Genomic DNA, 18,987 nt, shown 5'->3' with positions numbered 1-18,987 from the left:
CAGCCTTTGGGGAAGCAATTTGACAATAATAAACATTGGTCTACACTTATTGGCAAATTCATTGATTTTATACATTAATTTGTGTTGACTTCACATGTCAAGCATACCTCAAAATCATGGTTTAAAAGGAATAGCCAATATACAATATATACAAGCATTTTACTATGGAATCTCATTTCTGGAAATCTTTCCTTTGAGGGTACATACACAACAGTGTTCATTAAAGCACTCATCACAATTAATACTGAAAACCATCAAGAGAGTAATCCTTCAAGCTCATAAAGAGAGCAGTTAGATCTCCATCTATTGATCTGAAGATAGTCTCATCATGAATTGTTAACTATGGAAAACAACTTCTAAGAAAATAAATGTATAGTGTGACCATTTTTGTGGAATAAATTACATAAATCGTATGAAACAATCTGATTAACAGAAAGAAGTGGAGAAGCAGAAACAGTAGATATTGACATTGGTTGTCTGTCTAGGATGGAGGTGTGGATAGAAGGCATCCTTGATGTTGAAACAAGTTTGACTGAAAGGTCCCAGGTTTGATTCCAATCAAGGGCAGCATGTACCTTGGTTGCAGGCACATCCCCAGTAGGGGGTGTGGAAAAGGCAGGTGATTGATGATTTTCTCTAACTCTCTATCCCTCTCTCTTCTCTCTGTAAAAAAATCAATGAAATACATTAAAAAAAGAAAAAAAAGAAAGAAAGAAAACATCCTTGATGTCTGTTCTAGGATTATGGAGATTGCCGCCTCAGGGAGAAAAGTAAAGCATTAGCTACTCTGGGTGCATTGGCACTGAAATCTTATTACAGGAAACACTCTGACTTATCCCTGACCTCTGAAGTTTCCCAAGAAGGGCTTTCTCTAGCCCACAATGGCAATCCCCGTGCCCCTATGGCACACAGACCTGGTAGGTGAATAGAAAGTGAGTACAGTTGCCCAGAGGCACCAGACACTGCAAGAAAGTAAAGGGATAGCACCCAGGACCCTTTCAGAAAAATAGTACAACCGGGTGGATGCGGGGTGGGGTTGGAGGTAATGAGAGCCAAGACAGAAACTCTGGTGGAATCTCCCTGCCCCTCTCCCTCTCTGCCCCACCCAGTCTCAGTGGCTCATCTTCCTCCTGGCCTCATGTCTCAGCACTTTGCTGAGAGGAGGTGCCGCTTTCCCCCACACTCTGGGCTAATCTCAGATTTGGGTTGTCTGGGGTGGGGCCCATTCCTGCAGGGGGCTGGCACTCTGAGTCTGGCTTTATTAAGACCTAGACTTGTGCTGAGGCAGCAGGACCAGGCCTGGACACGGAATCTTTAGTACCAGTAACTCCCTGGACCTCTGCCACCCAGGAGAGCCCACCTGCTGCCATGGGCCGCTACCGCATCCGTGTGGCCACCGGGGCCTGGCCCTTCTCTGGGTCTTTCAACGGCGTGCAGCTGTGGCTGGTGGGGGAGCGCGGGGAGGCAGAGCTGGAGCTGCAGCTGCGGCCAGCGCGGGGCCAGGTGGGCAGGGGAAGCTGTTCAAGATACCCAGGCCTTGCCCGTGTCCTTCAGCCTCCTGGTGCAATGGGGCATCTGAGACCCACTATGCAGGTGTTGGGAAGAGGCAATGCTATCCCTGCAGGCCTTGTCCCCGGACTCCACAGAGGACCCCACACCCTCAGTTAAACGTTCTCTCCTGGGTCCCCGCTACTGGTTCTCACCAGGTTCTGGTCCTCACAGGTGGAGGAGTTTGAGCAGGACATTCCCCAGGACTTGGGGCCACTGCAGTTCGTGAAGTTGCGCAAACACCACGCCCTGGTGGACGACGCCTGGTTCTGCGACCGCATCACCGTGCAGGGCCCGGGAGCCTTGGAGGAGGCCGCCTTCCCCTGCTACCGCTGGGTGCAGGGCGAGGGCCTGCTGACCCTGCCCGAGGGCACCGGTGAGGGGGTGCCTCAGGGAAGTGGGTGCAGGACCTAAGGACTGGAGGTGCGGGATCAGGGAATAGCACTGAGGAAGGTCCCAGAGGGGTTGAAAAGTACATGCTCAGCAGGTTAAAGATGCACAAGACAGGGAAGGAAATGAGAGCCTAGAAAGGAAACTCTGGTGAACTTTCATACATAGAATGAAAAGGACTGGAAGTGGGACTGGACAGGGAAATGAGTGATGTGTGTAGATCCCACCTCTGAAAAAGGTGATCACAGAAAATGGGAGGTGCAGCTGTGCTGGAAAACAGAAGAGCCAAAGTAAAGGGGAAAGGAGATCTTTATGCGACTGCAAACAAGTTAGGGCAGGAACAGGTAAGGCTAACACATATGATCCCCAAAAGGAGGCAGAAAGGGGAGCAACAAACAAGAAGACATGAAGAGCTGGCTTGGCTGTGAAAACATGGAAGTCATCTGGGAGGGCAGGGAATACACTGATGGGGTGAGGATGAATGAGGACAGCTAACAGAATCTGTCACCTTAGGAAATAAGTACGAAAGACAATTGAGGGAAATGACAGGTAAGAATGGAAACCTGAACTAAAATGTCTTTGAGGCACAAGTAAATATAGGTACCGAGAAGGCAGGATTAAGCCAGGTGACAAACTATGAACTATGTGAAGTTGAGGACAGGTGAGGTGAAACCAGGTAAATGCAGCAACATGGATCCACTATTTGGTTTGGCACACAGAGAATACCTTGTCCCAGGGAACAGGTGACAGTGGAAGTAGGCTGTGGTCAGAGGATGTACCTAACTTGAAATATGTCATTTTGGAGAACAGCTTAAGGTGTGTACAGGGAAGGACCAGAATGGGGGAAATTAACAAAAGAATGTTTGATAATATAGGATAGATGTTGACATTTCAGCTGATTAAGAATGAAATTCATAGATAATGAAGAAGATATAGATAAATAGAGAGATAGATGATAGATAGATAGATAGATAGATTAGAGTTAAGTATTACATTAGGGTGTCAAAAATGGGATTTTCCTCTCAGGACAAATATGAGAACGAAGACTGGTAAAATGAAGAAGAGTGGGTGAAGATGAATGATTAGTAAATTACTAGTAAGTAGGGATACCGAGCCAGGGAAAAAAAAGGGGGTGGGGGGGAAGAGTATTATGCCATGCAACTAAGAAATAGGAGATTAGCCAAAACCGGTTTGGCTCAATGGATAGAGCATCGGCCTGCGGACTGAAAGGTCCCAGGTTCGATTCCGGTCAAGGGCATGTACCTTGGTTGCGGGCATATCCCCAGTAGGGGGTGTGCAAGAGGCAGCTGATCAATGATTCTCTCATCGATGGTTCTAACTCTATCCCTCTCTCTTCCTCTCTGTAAAAAAACAATAAAGTATATTTTTAAAAAAAGAAATAGGAGATTAGAAGTAGCCAGAGCATAGCATGAGATTGCAGAAAGCATTGAAGTCAACTGCCTTAATGTCTCCCCAGCCCGCCTAGCAGAAAATAATACTTGGGATGTGTTCCAGAAGCACCGAGAACAGGAACTGGAGGAAAGACAGCAAATCTACTGGTGACCACCCTATTACAAGCCTCCCAATTGTAACCCCTTCCCCGACAACTTCCTCTCCCCTTCATTAACCTTTGTCCCCATCTGCTAGCTGGGCCACCTGGAAAGAAGGGTTACCCCTGGGAATAGCTGCAGGCAGTAAGGAAGATCTGCCAGCAAATGCAAGATTCCACGGGAGGAAGAGGCTGGACTATGAATGGACAATGATTACAGGGTGAGGAAATGGTCAGAGTGAAGTGGGGCTGGTGGATCCAGAAACAGGTGGGATTTGGTAAATTGATGGTTTCATCCTTGATGTCTGTTCTAGGATTATGGAGATTGCCCTTAAACATGTTTATTTCCTCATGAGATCCTGGAACAGCCTAGAAGATTTTGATGAATTATTCTGGGGACAAAAGACAGCCCTGGCTGGTCAGTAGTTTCCCAGGTCTCCATAACACCTTGATGGCCCTGTTAATGAGCTGTCATACTCCATAGTCCCCAAAATTGCTTGCAAAAAAAAAACCCACAAAAAACGTATGCATGGGGATCTCACAGATGTCTCAGGCATAAAAACATGTGGGCTGGATATGGAGGAGCCATGTAACTAAATCCCTGGGTTAGAGTCTGGGGAAGAGAGAAATTGAGTTGTGAATATTCTCCTCCTAACCTCCACTCTGACCCCACAGAGAAGGTTCAAAAGTGCTGGCAGGATGATGAGCTTTTTGGCTACCAGTTCCTCAATGGCACCAACCCCATGCTGTTGAGACAATCCATCTCTCTGCCCTCCCGGCTGGTGCTGCCCTCAGGGATGGAGGAGCTTCAGGCCCAGTTGGAAAAAGAACTACAGGTATACCCACCAGGCCTTTATTGTCTTCTTTTCTATGTGAGGAGTCAAGTGGTGAAGGGGAGGGACCAAAGGTGAGTCAGGGAAGGGAGGCTGTGATGAGCCACTGTCCTTGGATACAGACTTCTCTGCTAGAAATCCTATTGGAGATAAAGTATGTAGAGGAAAGCACCAAGGCTTGATACAGCCAATAAAGAAGACCATTAGGAGATATTAGGGAAAGGAACTTGAGCAACTGAACAAGGGAAGAGTCGTATACCTGTGGTACACAATCAACTGGCATACCCACTTCTAAAACTACCTCTGGCACCAATAAGCCACATGTCTCTAGGGAAGATTCCTTTAATTGGAGTCCTCGCCTCCTGGTAAAATGGGAGCACTTGAACCTGATGCTCCAGTGCTTCCTTCACGTCTGCCACTGGGACTCTGGTGCTGATGTAGAATAATGGCAAGAAAAGAGAGTGAATGTCTTTACATTTCTGCCCCTTTGCCTTGGCCGTGTGGAGGTATGCTTTCAACTGTAACCATGGATATGGTCCTCTATTCCTCAGAGTGGTTCCCTGTTTGAGGCTGACTTCATCCTATTGGATGGAATTCCAGCCAATGTGATCCAAGGAGAGAAGCAGTACCTGGCTGCCCCCCTCGTCATGCTGAAGATGGAGCCCAGTGGGAAGCTGCTGCCCATGGTCATCCAGGTGAGGTGATATGGGTATCCTTCTCCTAACACAGCTCTGTGTTCATCCCCAACTTCTGGCAAGGGACAAAGACAGCTGACTCTTGTCATCTCCCCCTGCCTCAGTCAGTGAGACCTGTCCTCATCTCCAGTCTCTCATTTCAACATTGCAACCTGACCAATATTCACGCAAAATTGCCTTTTTAAGACTCATAATTGTTGGTTCTCACCTTAAAGCTACTCAATCTTTTTCTGATCTTAGAATCTGTGGAATATTTCTTCTTTCTTAGATGTCTTTATTCCCCTGGTTTTAATATGTTTTCATTTTTACTGTTCTCTTCAATCAATTGATGAGAACTGTCAGGTATTTCACACATCCAGCTTCTCTTTCCTATTCTACCATCCTAACTTACCCACTCATCAGGTTTCTCTCAGTCATACTGGACAACTCTTTCCAATTCCTCTGGCTTTGAACCTGGCCAGTAAGGCACTCACACTTCCCCACAGCTATTGTAAGGATGAGTGGAATGGTCCTCATTCCTCCTACTAGATTATAACCCTCTGAAAGATAACAATCTTAGTGACCAGTGTTTCCCCCAGAATACGGAGCATGGCATCTAACCTGTGATAAGGTTAATGAATGCTTAATTTATCTTCACTGCAGATAGAGCCTCCCAATCCCAACAACCCCACCCCACCACTGTTCCTGCCCTCAGATCCTCCACTTGCCTGGCTCCTGGCAAAGATCTGGGTCCGAAGTTCAGATTTCCAACTGCATGAGCTCTGCTATCACGTTCTGAACACTCATCTGCTGGCTGAGGTCATCATTGTGGCCACCATGAGGTGCCTCCCAGGACTGCACCCTGTCTTCAAGGTACATCCTCTACCCTCCATGTCCCATCTCTCTCACATCCCAGAGAAAGGAAACACAAATTAATTCTCCCAGATTTAAAAAGTCTTAACTATCTGGTTGGGAACATGTTAACAATGTTTCTTCTAATTAAGCAAGTGTCCATTTTATTATAACAAAAATCTTTATAGGAATATGTACCTAGAGAAGAAGAGATGGTTGTTTCAGGACCTTGAGCCTTGTGGATTTATTTCTAATGTTTAAATTATCTTTATTTTGAGATTACCATATATTTTCATGCTGTTTTAAAAATAATACAGAGAGATACCATCTATTGTACTAAGTCAAATCACTTAGTATATATTCAGCATTTATTATAAGGCAGCTCTGACATTCTCCAGCATAGTCCATTGTAGAGTAGGAGTATAATTTTTTTAAAGCAGAATCTAGAAATAGACTTTGAAATAAAGAGAGAAAGCAATGAACACCATATTTTTATGGAGAACATTCCACTACAACTTGGAAATAATTAAATAGAAGACCAAGTGAATAAAAGAGCAGCCCCATATGTTATTTATCCTGCCCTATGAGAGGTGTGTGGCATGATCATTAGATAAATGGAAAGGAAAATGCAAAGGCCTTGTGATGAGAGGAAATAGTAGATGCAGCATGCCTGGGTGCAAGATTGGAGAGAAAGCTCAGAGGTCTGAGCTTTTGCATTAACTGGGAGCCCCCCTGGTAGATAGAGTTGTATTGATCTAGAAATATTGTGATTTTTATAAAACAGTGAGCTTAGAATCTATTGCTAGTGAGAAGGCAGCAAAAATAGCCATGTGCTTGCAAAAAAAATGTTTTGAAATCTTGATGATACTTCACATATAGTAACAGGAGGAAAAATGAAACATGCTTATGAATAGGAGCAATTGTCAGAAACAATGCAATAAAAAAAATCCAGTTTTTTGGTGAAAGATGACATGTTCAGTTTTAGGTACATGGAGTTTGAAGTGGTAGCAATATATGTTAGCACATGTTAAGTAGAACATCTGAATTGTGCTTCCTCCAGGAGATCCTGTCTTTATCCCCAAACTTGTCCATTGGAAGTTATGACCCCTTAGGGTTCTAGAGTAACATAGACATGGTAGACACTAACCAAATTCATTGATCTTGGATTTGATTGACTTTATAATGCTTTTGCAGCACCATCTTCTGTGTATCTTACTCTTCTAAACCCCTTTTCACAGCCCCATCTACATGTGTCTCTTCTCACCATAACTTCTTCCTGTGGCGGGCCACCTAGGGGGGCTAAGCCTGCCCATTTCATCTATTTACCTGTGCCAGCTCTGCATTCAGGCTGCTGGGATCTGAATCCTGGTCTCAGTTTTTACCAGATGTGTTCTCAGTGTTCTTATCTCTATGTGGAGGTAATAGGAACTGCATCATTGAGTTAATGAGGAACAACAGAACAGCAGCATTGAACAAGCTAAATGCTACAAAAATTGGTAGTTCTCGCTATTATGATTAGCTCTTTGTTTCCTGATCTACTCTTGATGTAGACTTGGGGCTTTCTGTGAAACTCAGCATCTTTTTTAATCTTTCTGAAGTTTCAGACCAATGTGAGGTGCCTTGATATGTTGGTGCCAATGATATCAGTTGGGTCCTTTCTTCTCTGCAGCATCACTAACTCACATAAATAATAATAATGTATGAATCGTCCCTCTCAGGATGAAAACAAAGTTGTTAACACAAAGCAAATGCACATGAGGATCAGATGACTTTTTGATAATGACCAAGGGAAAGCAGGAGAAATGAACAGTGCCTAATTGATGGTGGGAGGAGGTCTGACAACAGCTCCTTGGCTGATAAAGAAGGTAGATCAATATGACTCCTTTAATCTGTCTGAAAGTACACTACCCACGCAACCCCTAATCCTGAAATTATAAATAAATAAAAAAAATGTGAGTAGCCGAAACCAGTTTGGCTGAAAGGTCCTGGGTTCGATTCTGGTCAAGGGCATGTACCTTGGTTGCAGGCACATCCCCAGTAGGAGTGTGCAGGAGGCAGCTGATTGATGATTCTCTCTCATCGATGTTTCGAACTCTCTATTCCTCTCTCTTCCTCTGTATATAATCAAAAAAAAACACATATATTTTTAAAAATGTGAGTAAAACAACTAGAAGTTAGTGGAGCAGCTTTGAAAATTAATAGAAAGGTCAGATTAAACTGTACGGATGTGTATGATAGAAATAATTATTTAAAAAAATCAAAAGTTAAAGGACTGATTCTCAAAGAACATCTATACTCAATGTGGAAATAATAAAGTTAATGATAACAGCTACTATTCAAGAACATCTATGTGCTAGCCGATGTGCTGAATGCTTTCATACATTATACACATAAACATCACCACAGCACCTGTAATGAGACCATATTATTATCCCCTGTAAAGAGATAAAAAAGATGGGCCCTTAGAGCATTTATTATCTTGTTCAAGTATGAAAGTTAGTGGTGAAATGTACATTAAAATCCTGGTCAGTCAGACTCTAAAGCTCAACTCACAGGGCAATAGGAAAACGTGAGACTAAGAAATCAGAGAAGAATGAGACCAGCCTGCAAAGGCACTAGCAGGTAGATAAGCATCAAGAGGACAGAAAGTCTCCATGCTGACTCCCACTCCCTAATAAAGAAAGATTCAAGCATGTCGTACATAAACCACCCCCTCCACCCTTCTCCATCCAGCTCCTGGTCCCACACACCCGCTACACCGTGGAAATCAACACCCGGGCACGAGCTGGACTCATCTCAGATGGAGGTTTATTTGACAAGGTAAGGAGGTAATGGGGTGGCCACCTAATCATCCAACTTTGCATGACCTCCTGTCACTTTCAAGCTGCCAGCCCCCCTTGTGTGTATGTCCTGACCCTTAAACCCAGGAGCCTTGTCCCTTTATGCCAATGTCACTGAATTGCAAAAGCCCACATCTGACCACTGTATATGCTATGCTACGTTCTCTAGCTCTGTTTCTCCCCTCAAGACCTTTCATGTCTATTGGCACAGGCAGGAAGCACAGGTGGAGGGGGGCATGTGCAGTTGATTCGTCGGGCCATGGCTCAGCTGACCTACCGCTCCCTCTGTCCTCCAGATGATCTGGCTGACCGGGGCCTGCTGGGAATCCCAAGTGCCCTCTATGCCCATGATGCTTTACGGCTCTGGGACATCATTGCTCGGTGGGTGAGAGTGGGAGCTGAGTAAAAAGGAGGCATTAGGAATAATGAAAATGGGGTTTGGCCTGAGGTCAGCACGGGACAAAAGGAACATGAAATAAGAAGGTCCAGACAGGAGGAGCAGAGGACTCAATCCTGAGAATGATAAGAATAAGAAGACCGTGGTTGGGGTCTGAAAATGGGGAGATTGAAATAGCCAGTGTAAGTAGGCAGAATTGTGTGGCTGGGTAAATCCAAGGGATTTTGTAAAATCAGGGATTTTATTATGAAGAGGGACTATCAACCATATATATGGAATTTTTAAATGAATGACCCACATTTTCTTCTTTTCTAAACTAGTGTGTAGAAAAAACTAGGGGGATATCCCAAAGGCAAGTCTTGTAAGATCTGTCCCCAGATACACTGAGAGTCAGATGGATAGACACCACAGAAAAGGAGTAACAGTCAGAGGCTACAGCCTTCTTCTCTTAAGGAGCTCAGCTCCCTTCTCCTCTGGGCAGGTACGTGAAAGGAATCATCCACCTCTTCTACCATGCGGATGACGTCGTGAGAGGGGACCCTGAGCTGCAGGCCTGGTGTCGGGAGATCACTGAGGTGGGGCTGTGCCAGGCCCAGGACCGAGGTGAGATCCCTCCCCAGAGAAGAGAACTCCTTGGACACTCTGCTGAGAACCCCTTCTCAGTCTTGCCCTTCTGGGGACATACCCTAACCCCTCATCATGCCCATCCCTCCATACATGAAACATCTGAATCCTATTCCCATCTCCTAAGACCCAGGACAATTCTAGAAACTCAAGGATTGTCCTCCTCAGAGACCTTCATGCTTTCTCATAGATGTCCTTAACCTTCCATAGGGACTAATAAGGCCAGAACTACAGCCAGTAAGGAATTTGCCCAGGCTCTGCCAGGCTCTCTCCTAATGGTTGTCTATTTTCTTACTTGAGGATAGAAATGGAGAGATTATCCCTGCCAAAGCCCATGACAGCCCATCCTAGCTTTCCCTCCCTTTTCCTCCTTCCTTCTACTGTACAGCACACAGAGAGGATCCAGACATCACACACACCTCCCACAGTGCATGGTCATTTCTAGATGTAGTCTCAATACCGTATATATTTTGCCTTAAACCATCCCTATGTAAGGTAACAATCACTATCTCTATTCTCATAATAAACTAAATAGCAGCTCAGAGAACCTAAGAAGGAAGTCCAAGGTAATGCAGTTAGTCAGCAGCAAAGCAAGCACTGGTCTCTTGACTAAATTGTTAACTATGCCCTTTACATCTCATATATCCTTTTCCTGCCTTACTTATATAGTTATCACTATCTAACAAACTGTGTGTACATTTTTCTTAGTTATTCTGTTTATTATCAGTCTTCACTATCACAGTCTGTTTTGCCTACCAGCATATTCCCAGTGCCTTTATAGTGTCTGGTACATACTAGTTTGTGACTTTTTGAATGAATGAACACTAACTAGTTCTAATATATAGACATGCCAAGATATCAGCATTTATATCTTTATCTCCTTTGGAACTGCAGTTTCTAAGCTTTGCTCTTATTTCTAGGTTTCCCTGTGTTCTTTCAGTCTCGGGATCAGCTCTGCCATTTCCTTACTATGTGCATCTTCACATGTACTGCCCAGCATGCAGCAGTCAACTCAGGCCAGGTATGGACAACTGGAAGTCTGGGTCTCTGAGAGAAAGCATCTGGTCTAGGGGACACTTGAAGGAGAAAGCTTGAGTATAGGGTCCTGAATCAGAGTTTCTGAGTGACTCCAGATTCTTCCTCCCCCAGTTTGACTGGTTTGCCTGGGTCCCTAATGCCCCGTGCTCAATGCGGATGCCCCCACCCACCACCAAGGAGGATGTCACAATGGACACAGTGATGGGCTCACTACCGAATGTCTGGCAGACCAGTGTTCAAATGTTTCTCCCATCACTCCTGAGCCGGCCGTCACCAGACATGGTGAGAGGGGACCTCTGGAGTTCTGAGGGGACTGATGGCTGACAAGGAGACTTAGGGGTGAGGGACTGGAGTTTGAGTTCTTTTGTCTTGGTACTAGATGATTGATTCTTTCTTTCTGCTTCAGGTACCACTGGGGCATCACAAAGAAGAGTATTTCTCAGGTCCTGAGCCCAAGGCTGTTTTAAGGCAGTTTCAGGCTGATCTGGACAAACTGGAAAAGGAAATCGTGGCCCGGAATGAGCAGCTAGACCTTCCCTATGAATACCTGAAGCCCAGCCTCGTAGAGAGCAGTATCACTATCTGAGCCCAAAATGTTCACCCTTAAAATACTTGAGGCCACCACCATGCTTAGCATTTCCCTAATTTTTATTGTTTTCATGGGTCTGAATTGCTATGGCTCTATTTTCTCCTTTTGATTTCCCGACCAAAATATCTAACTAGTATGAAGCATTGTCCTAACTTCTAGTTTCCCTAATATAATTATCTTTACCTTAAAACTGACTTCCTTAGAAATCAACTATCTACTCATATAACATTTTCTTTTCCCTGGAAATTTTGTCTTCTCCATTTGTCATAAAGTCCTTATATAATGATATTACATTATCACTGACATAAGTGATTTAAAAATTTGTTTTATAGGTAGAACTAATATTTTAATACAGTTGGATAAAAGTCAACTCAATGTCTTTTTTTTTCCTGCTCTGGATAATCGTTACCACAATACTTTTCATTGAAAATCCTATTCTTCCCATGAGTCTAAAAGCTGACATAAATCAAGTTTGCATTTATGAATGAGTCTAGTTCTCAGCTGTCCTGTTATTATACCACATTCACATAACTACTACAGCTTTATACTTAATATAGCCTACCATTTGATGATCTTTTCATCTAATTTGTTCTAGCTTTCCATAAAAATATTAGGATCAGCTTTTCTAATTCCAAAAATAACACTTGTTATGATTTTTATCAGAATTGCTTTGCATTTGCTGAAACCAGTTTGGCTCAGTGGATAGAGCGTCGGCTTGAGGACTGAAGGGTCACGGGTTCGATTCCGGTCAAGGGCATGTACCTTGGTTGTGGGCACATCCCCAGTATGGGATGTGCAAGAGGCAACTGATCGATGACTCTCTCTCATGGATGTTTTTAACTTGCTATCTATCTCCCTTCCTCTCTGTACAAAATCAATAAAATATATTTTTTTAAAAAGAATTGCTTTGCATCTACATAATTTTTAAAATCTTAAGCCAATTTTGAATTTTTGAAAGATATACACTGTTACCTATAAGCATTGTGAATTGAATTTACTTATTTTATTTTCATACTTCACATTTATGTTCATAAATAAAATTGGGCTATAATTTTCTCTTCAGCTATCCTTGTCATTTTTTTTTTGTTTGTTTTTTTGTTAAGAAGGCTGTCATTTCCCCAAAGAGAAAATAGGGTAGAATTCCTCATTTGGTGTCGTTTGGGGACAGCTATATATATAAAAGCCAAAAGACCGGAACAACAGAATGACCGGGCACTATTATGCTCACTGAGGTGGTCAACTGGCCCAATCAGGGCCCCAATCAGCACCCCCATCCTTCTGTAGCTTCTCCCCCTGGCCGGCCCCACTCCCAATTGGTCCCTCTACCCCAATTAGGGGTGGGGCCGCCTGGCCAACCTCCTGTGACCTCCCCGCACCAGCCCTGCATCTGGTTGTGCCCTCCAATCCTGATCTGGGGCAGGGCCAGTGTCCAATCTCCGGCATCCCCTCCACACCACTGGCCCAGCCCCAATCAGCCCCCATTGGGGTTGTCCAGACCCCACATGTGCACAAATGTGTGTACTGGGCCTCTAGTTTTACAATAGATTTGAATTATCTTTTCCTAGAGTATTTTATAGGGTTTTACCTGTTTCTATTATCTAGGTATGGTGGCTTTTTTTATGAGAAGATTTAAAAATACATATTAACATTCTTTAACAGTTATAGGGCTATTCAAGCTTTCTATTTCCTCTTCAGTTATATTTAGCTCTACCTTTTCCCTGATTTTTTTACATTTGATTAAATTTATTGTCATTTTATTTTTTCAATATTCTTTTATTAATTATCTGCAGCAACTGCTACCATGGTTCCTTTTCATTGTGACTATGGCTGTTTTTAACTTCCTTTTTTCTTGCTCAATCTTGCCATCAGTTATACTGATATTCTGAAAGAACCAATATTTGCCTTTTTTGTTTATCTCAACTGTGTCTTTGTTTTTAAATGTGTTAATTTATGGTTTTATAGTCACAATTACTTCCCTCTATACTTGTTGGGAAGCTTCTTTTGTTATTTTTCTAATTTTATAAGTTAGATGCTTAATCTTTTAAAAGTGTGACTTCATTGTTAGAGTATGTGGTAACTGGAAAGAGAACTGAAGTGAGTAGAGAGACATTTAAGATAAGGAAAATTAACAGCATGCTTTAGTGCTGATGAGAATGATCTAAGAGAGACAGAAAGACTGGTAATTGCATAGGAAGAGTTAGCGATGAAAGGTTGACCTATTTTTATAATAGGAATATTTTATCTCTAGAAAAGAGAGAGAGGGCAGCATATATCAACACTCTACTCATCAGGAATGGTGATAATAGTATTAGGGATAGAGTTCATGATCTAGAAATAAAATATTCAAGAAATAAAGGGAATTGATTTGAGAATAAGTAGGTAGATAATTACACATGGTGAAATAGTAGTGGGTAGAAATTGATGAAAATATTCAGAACTGTTATGTTTAAGAAGGAGAAAGAGGAAATGATCAAGAAGTGTCAGTGATGAACAAGGACTGTGGTATTTTGTTATAAAAACAAAGTATACAATTCTATAACTAGATGTTGGAAATTCATTTGTTAAAACTATGCAGTCATCCCATATAAAGCATCTAAGTAAAATATAAGTATAAAAAAAACTTCCTGTCTCAGTCTACTGGGGTTACTATAACAAAATACCACAGTCTGTAAGGCTTATAAACCACCAAATTTATTTCTCACAGTTCTGGAGACCGGAAGTTGAAGGTCTTGGTGCTAACATAGTTAGGTCAGGACACTCTTCCAGCTTACAGACGCGTATCTTCACATGGCAAAGGCACAAAGAAACTTACTAAGGCCTTTTTATAAAGGCAATAATCCCATTCATGAAAACTCTACCCTCAGGACCTAAGAATCTCCCAAAGGCCCTGACTCATAATTTCATCACATTGGACATTAACTTTTCAACATACAAATTGAGAGAGGAAAGATGAACATTAACATTTAGCCTGTAACAACAATTAATCTGCCAGAAGACACAATATTAAAATTTCAACACTGGAGAAAGAGAATTGATGGGAATCATGCAAAGGGATGGACATGAACTCCTGGAGATTAGAGTTCAGGAAATTGGACTCCTTGTAACCAATTATATAAACAGGGATACAGAGTGGGAAAATATTAATCTCAATGATACAAAGGCAGATTAAAATGATGAGGGTTTAGAATGTGAGAAAGTAAGATGTAGTCTCACTTCTCAGGCACTCACTTGAAGACTGCTGACCCAGGCAAAGGGACAGTCTTACTCCAGAGCCTTGCACTTCCCTAAATCAACTGCTGCCCAAAGGAACCTGGAAGAAGAGTGAACTTACTGCAAGCACTATGGAGCCATGGAGGCCTGCAGAGGGGCAATATCAAGCACTCTGCCAAAATGTTTTATTGCCTTAATCAGGAAAAAATAAAAAATACAATTTTATAACTAGATGCTAAATTTTTTTCATAACTGTGCATCCATCCCATATAAAGCATCTAAGAAAATAGAAATATATGAAAACTTCCTTAATATGACAATATATGTAAGAAATGAATTGAAAATGTTATATTAACCAATATCATTTCACTTAAAATCAGTATTAGGACAGAAAACACTATTCTCTCCTTTATTATTTCTCATTTTTGGGGAGAATCCAATCAAGACAATAAGAAAGGAAAAGAAGTACAGTTCACCAGAACAACAGGGGATTAGGGGCACCAACCCCCACCATAGCTGACCCCAAAAAAAACTTAACTAACAAATAGCCTTTTGTTGACCAGAAACCTTACCAAAAACATAAACAGTCAATAAACACATATTTTGTATGTTATATATAATATATGCTATATTATTACAATAAAGTAAGAAGAGAAAGAAATGTTAAGAAAACAATAAGGAACAGAAATTATATTTCTGCAATGCCATGTATTTATTGAAAACAACATATACATAAACCCTTGAGCAGTTCAAAATCCATGTTGTTTAAGCTTCAATGGTAGTTAACTTTAGGAAAACAACATAATAATAATTCTGAGAATATAATTATGAGAAAGTTCAACAGACTCAATAAAAGATATCAGAACTAATAAGAGACAGGATATAAAATAAATACTCAAAACATGATACCAAATAGACATATTTTAAAAGAATAATTTTGCTTTTATTTAGCAATAACTAGTTAAAACCTGAAATAAAAAAATGATTCTATGCTCTTAGTGACACATTATAAAACAAGAATAAATTTAATAAAACAGAAACAAGTCATCTATAGAAAATGTAAAATTATTTTGGATGATATTAAATAAGACCTTAATGAGTAGAGAAACATTCATTTCTGGATGGGGAGAATTCATTGGGGTAGACACTATCCCATTATAAAAAGCATGGGCCCTAGAGTCATACATTTCGGCTCAAATCCAAATAGAGTGTTTTTCCAGCAATAAAAGACAGAGGTGTATTTACTTCCATTACTTTTCAGATCAGGCTGCAAAATAGCAGAATATAAAATCAACACAAAAGTCAGTTGTTGAAGGGAGAAACCAAGATGGTGGCATAGGTAAACTGCTGCCTCACACAACAATTTCAAAACTACAACTAAAAGACAGAATGGACATCATCCAGAACAGCATTCACAGGAAAGCTGTCTGAGTGGAAATTCTACAACTAGAAGGAGAGAGAAAAGCTCACAGAGGATCAGAGGAGCTGCAAAGGGCTGAGGTACAGAGACACGCACACAGAGAGGAAGGGCGGCTGAATACCTGGCTGCCTTTCTTTGGTGGGAGGGAGAAGGAAGCTCCCAACTGCACTGAACCCCAGTTTCAACTGCACTGAACCCCAATTCTGGGAGAAACACTGTATACCCAGGCTCATATGGGGATAGTCTGGACTGTTAGGTAGAGAGAAAGGCACATGGAGACTCAGAGACTCGAGAGAGCCACAGCAGGCAGCAGTCTAGAGGCACACATACTCGAGTGCTAACTGGCTGAGGTTGCCACTGGCTTTCCCTAGCGGGAGGAAGTCAGAAGCTCCCAATTGCACTGAACCCCAGTTCCTTGCGAGCCCCTGGGGACCCACGCTCTTATGGGAAGAATCTGGACTGTTAGATGGAAACTCAGGGGAACTGCGAAAGGCAGAGATCTGGAGGCATGCAAGCAATGGCAGAGCTAATGAGAAGCCAAGTCTGTCTGTTCAACCTTGAGACTTCACCCCATCCAAGCTGAGCACAGAGGCTTTTGCAATTTTGCAAGTCTGATCCCATAAGGCTGTCTCCAGCACAGAAGTTCTACTGGCATAGACACAGCTGATACAGCTAATTGGCCTGGAGGTCAATTCCTTCCAGTGATATCAACAATAATCAAGACTTAACTACAACAAGGCTGTACACATAGTCCACAAAGGGGTACACCAAGAGTGTCCACCTCAGATAACTGGGGAGGCTGAGCCACTGGGCTATATAGGACACCTAGCACACAAAGCTACCGTACCAACTCAGGGAACAGTGAAAATGCCGAGACAAGGAAACAGATCACAAACAAATGAAATGGAGGAAAACAACTGGATACAGAGTTCAAAACCACGGTACTAAAGTTTTTCAAGAATTTTTTAGAAAAGGCTGGTAAATTTAGCAAGACCCTCTAAGATATGAAAAAGGACCAACTAGAAATTAAACATACATTGACTTAAATAAAAAAATATTATACAGGGACCCAACAGCAGACTAGAGGAATGCAAGAATCAAGTCAAAGATTTGAAATACAAAGAATCAAAAAACACTCAACCAGAAAAGCAAAAAGAAAAAAAAGAACCCAAAAAATTGAAGATAGTGTAAGAAGCCTCTGGGACAACTTCAAGTGTACCAACATCAGAATTATGAGGGTTCCAGAAGAAGAGAGAGAGCAAGATCCTGAAAACCTGCCGAAACTGGTTTGGCTCAGTGGTAGAGCGTCGGTCTGCAGACTAAAAGGTCCCAGGTTCGATTCCGGTCAAAGGCATGAACATTGGTTGCAGGCACATCCCCGGTAGGGGGTGTGCAAGAGGCAGCTAGTCGTTGTTTCTCTCTCATCAATGTTTCTAGCTCTCTCTCGCTCTCTCCTCCTCTCTGTAAAAAATCAATAAAATATATTTAAAAAAAAAAAAAAGATCCTGAAAACCTATTTGAAGAAATAATGAATGAAAACTTCCCACACCTGGTGAAAGAAATAGACTTACAAGTCCAGGAAGTACACAGAACCCCAAACAAAAGGAATCCAAAGAGGATCACACCAAAACATGTGTTAATTAAAATGCCAAGAGAAAAGAAAAAGAGAGAATCTTAAAAGCAGAAAGAGAAAAACAGTTAATTACCTACAAGGGAGCACCCATACAATTGTCAGTTGATTTCTCAACAGAAACTATGCAGGCCAGACAGGAGTGGCAAGAAATATTCAAAGTGATAAGTAGCAAGAACCTACAACCAAGATTATTCTCTCATCATTGATGTCTCTCTCTCTCTCTCTCTCTCTCTCTCTCTCTCTCTCTCTCTCTTCCCCCTCTCCAAGGTCAATAAAAATACATTTTTAAAAATGGAAATGGATTATAAACTGATGAACAAAAAGATAGAGACAGAGAAGCATCAAAGAGACTGTCAAACTACAGTGGGAAGGCTGGGGAGTGGTTGGGGTGGGGTAAGAAATCAACCGAAAAACTTGTATACATGCATATAAGCATAACCAATGATAAATTCTCAGAAAGAGAAACTAAACAAACAATACCATTTACCATTGCAACAAAAATAATTAAGATACTTAGAAATACACTTAACAAAGAAGGTAAAAAGACTTATACTAAAAAAACTACAGGATGTTAAAAAAAAGAGAGATAGAGGAAGATATAAACAAGTGGAGGAATATAGCATGTTCATGGATTGGTAGAATTAACATCATTTAAATGTCCATGCTACCCAAAGCAATCTATAGATTCAATGCAATACAATGGCATATTAAACAGAATATAATAGAGATCCCAGAAATTGATCCAAGCCATTAAACATTAAGAAGAAGAAGATGAAGAAGAAGAAGAAGAAGAAGAAGAAGAAGAAGAAGAAGGAGAAGAGTCAAGATCAAGCAAAATCATTCTTACTTTGGAAATGCCATTTGAGGTATCAGTTTTTTATTAAAGAAGAAAAAAGGAAATTAGAAACAATTGCATTTACAATAGATCAAAAAAGAATAAACTGTCCTGGCCAACCTATTTATTTATTTATTTATTTATTTATTTATTTTTAATATATTTTATTGATTTTTTACAGAGAGGAAGAGACAGGGATAGAGAGTTAGAAACATCGATGAGAGAGAATCATTGACCAGCTGCCTCTTGCACACCCCCTACTGGGGATGTGCCCGCAACCAAGGTACATGCCCTTGAGTGGAATTGAACCTGGGACCTTTTAGTCTGTAGGCCGCTGCTCTATCCATTGAGCCAAACCGATTTCGGCCTGGCCAACCTATTTAGTTGGTTAGAGCACCATCCCCTGCCCCAGGAGTTCATAAGTTCAATTCCTGGTCAAGGAAATATCTATGTTTCAGATTCAATCTCTTGTCTGGTTGTGTTGACGAGGCAAAAACCAACTGATGTTTCTCTCTTTCTCTCCCCCATTCTAAAGTCAGTAAGTTACAAAAAACT

The 18,987-nt window shown here is 41.7% G+C and overlaps 2 protein-coding genes across 2 annotated transcripts in view; both read left to right on the top strand.

Moving 5' to 3' along the window:
• The window catches only part of LOC311611268 (polyunsaturated fatty acid lipoxygenase ALOX12-like), a gene marked incomplete at both ends in the record, with an annotated part of 75,923 nt that overhangs the window by 32,326 nt on the left and 24,610 nt on the right, over positions 1-18,987 (top strand). The window lies entirely within an intron of this gene.
• Positions 1,369-11,331, top strand: LOC311611264 (polyunsaturated fatty acid lipoxygenase ALOX12-like; the record flags this gene model as incomplete). The annotated part of the gene is made up of 14 exons (XM_084863287.1): positions 1,369-1,503; positions 1,723-1,924; positions 3,416-3,497; positions 3,586-3,708; positions 3,802-3,905; positions 4,163-4,323; positions 4,872-5,015; positions 5,658-5,867; positions 8,580-8,666; positions 8,898-9,067; positions 9,565-9,686; positions 10,628-10,728; positions 10,857-11,027; positions 11,152-11,331. 14 exons carry the CDS (start codon positions 1,369-1,371, stop codon positions 11,329-11,331), a joined length of 1,992 nt encoding a protein of 663 aa, XP_084719413.1.

Source organism: Pipistrellus hanaki (assembly GCF_964339955.1).
Source record: "Pipistrellus hanaki genome assembly, chromosome: 16".
NCBI lineage: Eukaryota > Metazoa > Chordata > Mammalia > Chiroptera > Vespertilionidae > Pipistrellus > Pipistrellus hanaki.
Note: the sequence above shows the minus strand (reverse complement) of the source record. Positions and strands in the feature narration are given on the sequence as shown.